This window comes from Salvia miltiorrhiza, chromosome 8 (genome assembly GCF_028751815.1).
Source record: "Salvia miltiorrhiza cultivar Shanhuang (shh) chromosome 8, IMPLAD_Smil_shh, whole genome shotgun sequence".
NCBI classification, from domain to species: Eukaryota; Viridiplantae; Streptophyta; class Magnoliopsida; order Lamiales; family Lamiaceae; genus Salvia; species Salvia miltiorrhiza.
Genome location: NC_080394.1, coordinates 30,934,556 through 30,942,086, shown reverse-complemented (window position 1 = coordinate 30,942,086; position 7,531 = coordinate 30,934,556). Strand labels below are relative to the sequence as shown.

The window sequence follows — 7,531 nt, the reverse complement described above, 5'->3', positions numbered from 1 at the left end:
CGAACTTTTGTGACATCCCTTATCTTTTCTATCAAAATAATTTTCATTCCGTTACAAAAACAAATCCAAAAGGTAACCTCGTTAAGCATTGTTACTAAATTAAGTACAAAGCAATTGTGAACATTTTTCTACCAAATACTTTTAACCAAACATTTTCAAAAGTGTTAATATCTCTTAAAAATCAATTTTCTTAACAAAAAATTAATATTATTTATAATATTTTTTATGCAAATATACGACTTTACCCTTAATGAATATATAACATAAATAGAATTAAAAAATATAACTAAAATTTTGAAAAAAAAAACCTAACAACTAAATAAAATTAACTCAAACCTCTCCCCACCCATTCCCTTCTGCCGCCCCCCTTCCAAGCGCCCCACCCCCCCCCCCCCCCCACCCCCACCCCCCCACAAATTCCCTTCGTCTACCTTCACATCCCCTTACCCAATTTCCCATCCCAATCCGCCGGCCCAGCCTCAAATCCTTGTTAAACTTCTTCTTCTTTGCAAGTAGAGGAAAATTACTCCTATTATATTCATTCCTTCTGTTCGTCTTAATTATTGTTGTGAAAATTATTGGATGCATACAATTGGTTTTAGTGGCGACGGCGATGAAGAAGTTGGCAGTGCAAGGTCTAGGCCGCAGAGATACGCCGGGGAAAGGTGACGGTGAAATTGGGGGTTGAGTTGAATCTTTCTTATTTTAATTATTGTAATTAATAAATTTAAATCAGTCACATTTTAATTATTGATAAATTTTTAAATAAAATAATAATGATATTTTGGTAAGAGTGTTTAAAATTAATATATTATTGTATTATTTTTGTGGCTATAATCAACTTTTACTTAATTAAAATGGCTATTTTAATATTTGCAAAATATGAACAAAAACTTTTAACCAAACAAACATGAAAACTGCAAATCACGGAAGGCTTAAAATTTAAGTGAGTATTACAAAAGTAGTCGAGATGTTTTGATCATAATTAGTGTCTAAATTCAAGTTTTATTTTGTATTCAAAAACTTGATAATTACAGAAAAATAATTTATATATAAGAATCTATATCAATCATTCGAAAATTGGCAACACATGAAATAAGACACAGATTAAGACACCAATTGTGAACTAAAGGATCTTCAATTCTACAGGAGCATGAACCACAACCAAATAATTGTTGTACAATTATTTATTAATGTGGAATGTTTACATGTACAGACAGCAAGCGAAGCCATGCATTGACTCAACTTAAGAAAACAGACAATCTAATATACCCAACGAAAAAGTAACCTTAATTTGACTATTGCAAAAGTCATAGGCAGACCAGCCAATCCTCCATCATACACTTTACTCGCCTACTCGGCATCCGCGAATCTACTGGTGAACAAATAAAAGAGTAATTACATATATAATAATATCATTTTTGCCATCAGATGTAATTCAAAACAATCATCAAATCTCGAATATGGGCCTTTTTGGATCATCAACCAACCAAAATTTTAGTACTACTAATATTCATAATATTTAGTCAATGACTCAATATGCATATGATCCATATGCTCATTAAGAAGATATCAGGATCCGTTTTGCATTCCGCCCGCCCCAATTTATTCAAACGGGGCAAAAACTTACCCGAGCTCAGAGAGCTTCAAATTAATGAGCTTCTGCATAGTCTTGAAAGAAAGCATCCTCATCCTAGTCCAAATGTACATACAATCAGCGAAACCTAAACGCGTACAACTTAACAGTCATCTTACTGCAGCATATTTTTTGATATAAGAGCGGAAGACGGGATCCTCCAGCAGAGCTTTGTCAGATGGCAGCTGGATCAGACCTTGTTTTTCCCCACTCACAAGTTCCCTATATTCAGCAAGGCGGTGCAGCTCATCAATGACAATGAAATAGAATGATGCAAACAATTCAAAAATCAAGAGTATGAATAGCTTATACTTGAAGTAAAAGTTGTCGAATATAAGGGGATTAGATGTCCACGGTCCCTCAAAACCTGACCTCTCTTTATGGCACCTACCCTGAAAATTTCTCAATGCCAAGTTTTCAAGAATCAGTGTGATCAGCTAAATACTAGTTTAGTTTGGTGGTCGTATTGTAGAGTACCAGAGTGTGTCCACCAGATAGAGCGACAATGTCTTTATCACTCAATCCCATGTGCCCGAAAACTTCCCTCAAATGGTCAGTGCCTGAGAGAGAATGATGAATATTTTGAAAAACAATTTCACCAACAAATTTCAGATTACACAGAAGGTAACAAATTACCTTTGGTGGCATCAGGCAAGCGACCTTCCGGTGGTGATTCATGTTTATCCTGAAATCATCGATAGTGCTTCAGTAAAAACTAAAAAGTCTAGAGGAACAGTTCATCAAATTTCAAAAGTATTTTTCAGTCACCAACTCAATATCTAATCGGACTTGTCAAAGAATGAGACTACAAGCTGAAACTTAAATTGACTTGATCATGCATACATAGGAGATACTAATTTTGCAATCAAGTCAAAATTTGAAGAATGCTACAATGCATCTTACTTGATCGTTAACAATATAAAAGCATGCAAATAGAACCATAAGGAAACATCATTGTTTAGCGAGAGAATTTATAAGCACAGAGTTCAACATGATTAAACTTTACCTGCCAATAGGTTTTAAAGTTTGCTTCTGATTACTTCAAACTAATACCATTAGACATACCAATTTCACATAGGAATAATAGTAACTACTACTGCTTATCCGATTCATTAGACTTACTGGTCTTCTAGGATGAAAAGGAATCTTCGGCCCTCCGGTTACTTCAACTGCAACAACACCAGCTAGCTACGTACATTGAGTGAGCAAAATGTCTTGTTAGAAAAAAAAATATCGTGTTTGAGATATATATGGGTGAAAATAGTACTACGTTGTACTGAAAATCATGACCAAAAACAATAAAAAAGCACCTGGTAAAAATCAGCATAGCTAAGAATAGGGAATTGTTCCTTGATTGGCTCCAGCAGCCTAACAGCAATGTCGAGGCCATTGTTAGCTCCATGAGCAAGCTCTTCATGGTTCCTGATTGTCCCAAATGGCCCTCCTGTTTTTGTTTTCCAATCATATGTTCCAGCTGAGTGCCATCTGGAAGACCACATAATTTACCACCATGCATGGTTGACACATTGTAGAATGGAAAGATGCTAAAATTAATGAACAATACATACAGTGTAACAAGTGATTAAATCGACAATCTTAGAGCAAGTGCAACTAAATCCAAAAAATTCAACCTGAGTCCATCAAGTTGAAGAGGCGATCTAACAACATTAATGGAGAATTTCTCATTAACACTAATGGACCGAGCAACACAACACTGATTGAATCCGACCTCAACTAGAAGTTAGAATCGCAATTCAGAAATAATTTAAAATTATACGATTCACAGGTGATGCCAATCTCTGATCTTAATAAGCATGAAAATACACCATGCTAATTCGAGACTCTAAACATGGAAATTATGTGGTAGATTTGCACCCAAAAAAAAAGACAATCATGTATTATGTGTAGTTCATTAGGTGCAAGTGCAACATCTACGCAACGAAGCATATACATTAACTACTTACGCACAAAAATGCGTTTAGCACATAAATTCAAGGAGTACATTCATGATCATCGATCAATCAGTCGATCACAATTCAAACAAGCACAAAATAGCTTAAAAAAACAAAAGGAAGAAGAATTGAGGAGATGAGCTTACGCCAAACGCAGCATGATCGGAGCACAGTTCTTCTCGGCGATCAAACCTCTGAGCTTCTTCTTGCATTTCTCCAGCGCCGCCTGGTACTCCTTGCTCATCGCCGGATACTTCTTCACCATTGCTACAAATGCGCTGAAACTCCACAGCAAAAAAAATGGCTGAAGAATAGCTAGCAATGCAATTCAAGTGAAGAAAGATGAGAGTGATCGAAGGTGTATATGCAGGTAGGGGGAGCGCGACATTGAACGAGAAAGTTCCATCGAATTCCAGGGGTTTGGAAATGGTGATGTGTCTGATCATGGCCTGCCGTCTGATTGGTGGTCTCGTGGGGCCCAAACTCGAGGACTAGCCACTTGCATGTATACACGTATAAGATTGCTTATGGCATGAGAGGATTTGCACTTACCTTGTGTTTTGCGGGCTGGATTTTAAAATAAGTACTCCCTCCATCCGCCAAAATTATGTAAAATTGCTTGGGCACGAGATTTAATAAATTTGGTGATGATTTTGATGTAGTGGAGAAAGGGTCCCACCACTTTATGAGATGTGTGGTTGAGATTGAATTTTGAGTGGTTTTTTGTAAATAAAGAGTGTTAGTAAGGCTAAAATATTAAAGAGGATGGTGGGACCATTGCCATAAAAAGAAAGTGACATAATCTTGGCGGACGCCAAATATAGTAATTTTTACATAATCTTGGCGGACGGAGGGAGTACATATTTTGAAAACTACAACCACGACAACACCAAAAATTGAAAATTGCAATACCTTTTAAAATCTTTAGATTCTAAAATAAAAAATCGAGTAGTTATAATATGTAAGTTGACATTAGAGTCGATTTACCTGTGTCGAAAATTTCAAAATGATTCCACAAGCAATAATATGCCAGTGACGGTCAAATAAGCCACTTTAGTCTATTAATTCCCGCATAATTTCACATACATCATGGTTCCAAATATAAAAATAGTCTATTTGCATAAAAAATGGTTTGAAATAATATATTTTAATTTTTGTGGATATAATTAATTTTTTCTTAAAAATGGAGAGCGAGTGGAGAGAAGTGAAGAGGAGAGGGGTAGCGTCGACCTATTCCGAGAGACCACCGGTGAGGCAGCTAAATCATCCCAGCCATAGGTTCTACCCAAAACCTTACCATGTGAAAACTGATAAAAGGTATGGCGAAGCAGACGCATGGAACCGTGACTCACATCCTTGCATGCGGCACTTCCGACGAGAAGATAAAAATGAGGTGACCACTTACTTCTTCAATAACATCCCTGAAGATTGTAGTGTTGAGTTTCTCAAAAGTAAGTTTGGATCCGTTAGAAAAGCCTTGGATGTTTTCTGCCCGACAAAGCGTGATCTCAAAGGAAAACCTTTCGATTTTTTCAGATTCGAAGGAGTTTCGGATCCGGAGGAACTCTTGGCTGATCTCAACCAGCTTTGGATTGGCAGCTATAAAATTAGGGTTTACAAACCTAGGTTTAATAGAGCGAGTGATGTTGTTTGGGGAGGAAGAACTGACAAGGAAAACGACATACCTTCGGCTAATAAAATGAACGTTGGAATCTCGGCTGGAACTAGGAAGGCCGGCGTCTCGTTCAGAGAGGCGCTGTTGGGTGAAAATGAAGACAGAGGGGAGAATTGTGGTGAGGATATCTTTGATGAACAACTGATATTTCAACCCATGGTGGATGAAGTAGAATGGCTTCAAGATGCTTTTACGGGTTATTTAAAAACAGATTTTGTCTGGGAAGAGGTTAAGGACGAGATCAACTGTGAATGCGCAGGTAGAATCAAGGTGACTACACTTGGCAGTAACATGGTCCTGGTTCAAAGTTTTTGCGAGCAATCCGTTGACGAGGTGCTGAAAGACTTCGACGAGTGGCGAGTGTTCTGGTTCCAATGGTGTAGACCATGGAGGAATATTGACGTTAATCCTCAACGCATCATCTGGACAAGGTGGTTGGGTGTCCCTTTGAATGCCTGGAACCCTAGGTTCTTCAACTTAGCTTGCTCCAAATTCGGTCTAGTGCTCAAATTGGAAGAAGGAACAAGGTACAGAGAGAAGCTGGATGAAGCGAGAATCCAAATCTCAACAGGTCTACAGTCGGTGGATAGAGTACTCAACTGTAGGATCAATGGTGTTGCTTTCAAAATCAGGATAGAAGAAGTGAGATACCTTGACGAGTCTCCGACTAACGAAGACAGAATGAAGGGGGATTCCGAATCTGAGTGGTCTCTTTCTCCGGTGGATGCCATCATCGGAATTAGCTCAGAAGTTGAGGAATAGGAGGAAGATGGAGCGGTGAACTTTGATGGCGCCTCTTCGATTCCTATGACCGTTGGTAACGAGAATCTCAGAAATACAAAAAACCTTGGTGCCTTGGCGGCTGAGCGTGCGCCAAATAATTCAAATTTTGCACCAGATCTTTGCCTACCTACGTTTGTCCCTATTCTGGAGGGCCCATCTAGAGTTGGGCCTTTCAGCCCACGTGAGAAATTGGATAACTCCTCTGCTTTGCTGCGGGCCACGGCCCATCAGGGAGAGGTCTCTAGCGCTCAATTAACTGATGAGGCGACAAAAGAAAAAAAAGGTTATTCCGCAGGAACCGCAACCCCTTATTAGAAAGGATATCCTCGAAGCTCACTCAAAGGGTGATGACGGTAGGATAGAGAGAGACTCTTCGTCGGGAGTGGTTTCCCCAAGCATCACCAATACCCCTGAAGAAAGTCTAAATCCACACTTTGAAAAGCAAAGGGGTTGGATCGAAGAAGATGTGGAGAGAGTGGAGGCTTCACAAATCCAAAAGGGGAAGGAGAGGGCAGAGGATCAATTTGAATCGAAGGGGAGGAAGAAGGGGGGAATAAGGTAGTATGCAGAGAAAACGTTGGCCAAGAGACAAAAGAAGCTCCAAAAAAGGCAATCAAAGGTTAATGATAAGGAGAATTGGAGAAATTTTATCTCCCAATTGGAGCTGGGTAATGAAACTGAAGGGAAGGTTCAGAATTACGAGGAAAGGGGGAGTGGGGAACTTCAGACCTATCAAGACGATAAGATGGTCGAGGAGGGCAGAGCCATCTGGGAATTCGGTAAGAAGATAGGCTTGTCAAGTAATGCCGATGATTCGGTAATGGGGTCACAAATCGGGATGCAAAATAAACCGGTAGTTTCGCTGGGAGGGGAAACTGTTGGTTATGATGAACTTCTTATCATATAATATAAGAGGTTTGGGAAGCTCGGCGAAGAAAAGAGACGTGCAAGATATCATCCGGCAGCAGAGAATTGATGTGTGTTTCATTCAGAAGACCAAACTGGAAAACTGGGAGGAATCGATCTGTTTCGGTTGGTGGGGAAGGAATAATTTTGACTTGGCTCGCTGATCACTAAATTATTAGCAACAAATTACCGCAACTAACACGGTGCAATTGCAGCACAAAATCAGTAACCGAGTATCGTATCCACAGGGACTATTAAAACGAATTACTCTAAGTAATCCTAATTAAACTATAGTAATATTCAGGCAACGAAAGGTAGAGATTGGTTGACGTAAATTAAAACGCAAATAGAAACTAATAAAAATACGTAGATAAATTCAAATATGGAAAACTCTGACCCTAGGGATGTATTTTCACCAATCAACTACATGCATTCAACCTATTGATTCAATTACCAATTTTAATCCAACCCTGATGAAAGATCACTATATTATCCACAAGCGTCTCTAACGACCACCTATGAACGTAGATTAATTAATCCCTTTTCACATTCAAGACTCCAAGGAATTAATTAACTCCC

General features: G+C 38.8%; 2 protein-coding genes across 6 annotated transcripts; one reads left to right on the top strand and one right to left on the bottom strand.

The window, feature by feature from the left end:
* Window positions 1-1,171: 1,171 nt before the first annotated feature.
* LOC130997661 (L-ascorbate peroxidase 2, cytosolic) lies at window positions 1,172-3,982 on the bottom strand. 5 transcript variants are annotated; one of them, XR_009093142.1, is made up of 8 exons: window positions 3,735-3,982; window positions 2,947-3,121; window positions 2,759-2,824; window positions 2,273-2,321; window positions 2,114-2,196; window positions 1,949-2,028; window positions 1,631-1,858; window positions 1,172-1,375 (listed from the first exon to the last, which is right to left on the bottom strand). XR_009093142.1 is itself a non-coding variant. In XM_057923068.1 (8 exons), exons 1-8 carry the CDS (start codon window positions 3,851-3,853, stop codon window positions 1,652-1,654), a joined length of 717 nt encoding a protein of 238 aa, XP_057779051.1. In that variant the 5' UTR covers window positions 3,854-3,982; the 3' UTR covers window positions 1,172-1,651. The 5 variants fall into 5 exon arrangements, 3 of the variants coding, with proteins under 3 accessions (XP_057779051.1, XP_057779049.1, XP_057779050.1); XM_057923068.1 differs by having other exon boundaries at window positions 1,172-1,693; window positions 1,756-1,858; XR_009093141.1 differs by having other exon boundaries at window positions 1,631-2,028.
* Window positions 3,983-4,771: 789 nt separating this feature from the next.
* On the top strand, window positions 4,772-6,025 carry LOC130998315 (uncharacterized). Its single transcript, XM_057923743.1, has one exon. It carries the CDS (start codon window positions 4,772-4,774, stop codon window positions 6,023-6,025), a length of 1,254 nt encoding a protein of 417 aa, XP_057779726.1.
* The last annotated feature ends 1,506 nt before the right edge of the window (window positions 6,026-7,531 follow it).

What these genes read in the sequence shown, in the direction of transcription:
- LOC130997661 (XM_057923066.1), bottom strand. Translation starts at nt 3,853, where the DNA reads ATGGTGAAGAAGTATCCGGCGATGAGCAAGGAGTACCAGGCGGCGCTG. An exon ending in GCTATGCTGATTTTTACCAG is followed by an intron (nt 2,825 to 2,946) that starts GTGCTTTTTTAT and finishes CAATGTACGTAG; the next exon opens with CTAGCTGGTGTTGTTGCAGT. An exon ending in TATCTGGTGGACACACTCTG is followed by an intron (nt 2,029 to 2,113) that starts GTACTCTACAAT and finishes AGAAATTTTCAG; the next exon opens with GGTAGGTGCCATAAAGAGAG.
- LOC130998315 (XM_057923743.1), top strand. Translation starts at nt 4,772, where the DNA reads ATGGAGAGCGAGTGGAGAGAAGTGAAGAGGAGAGGGGTAGCGTCGACC.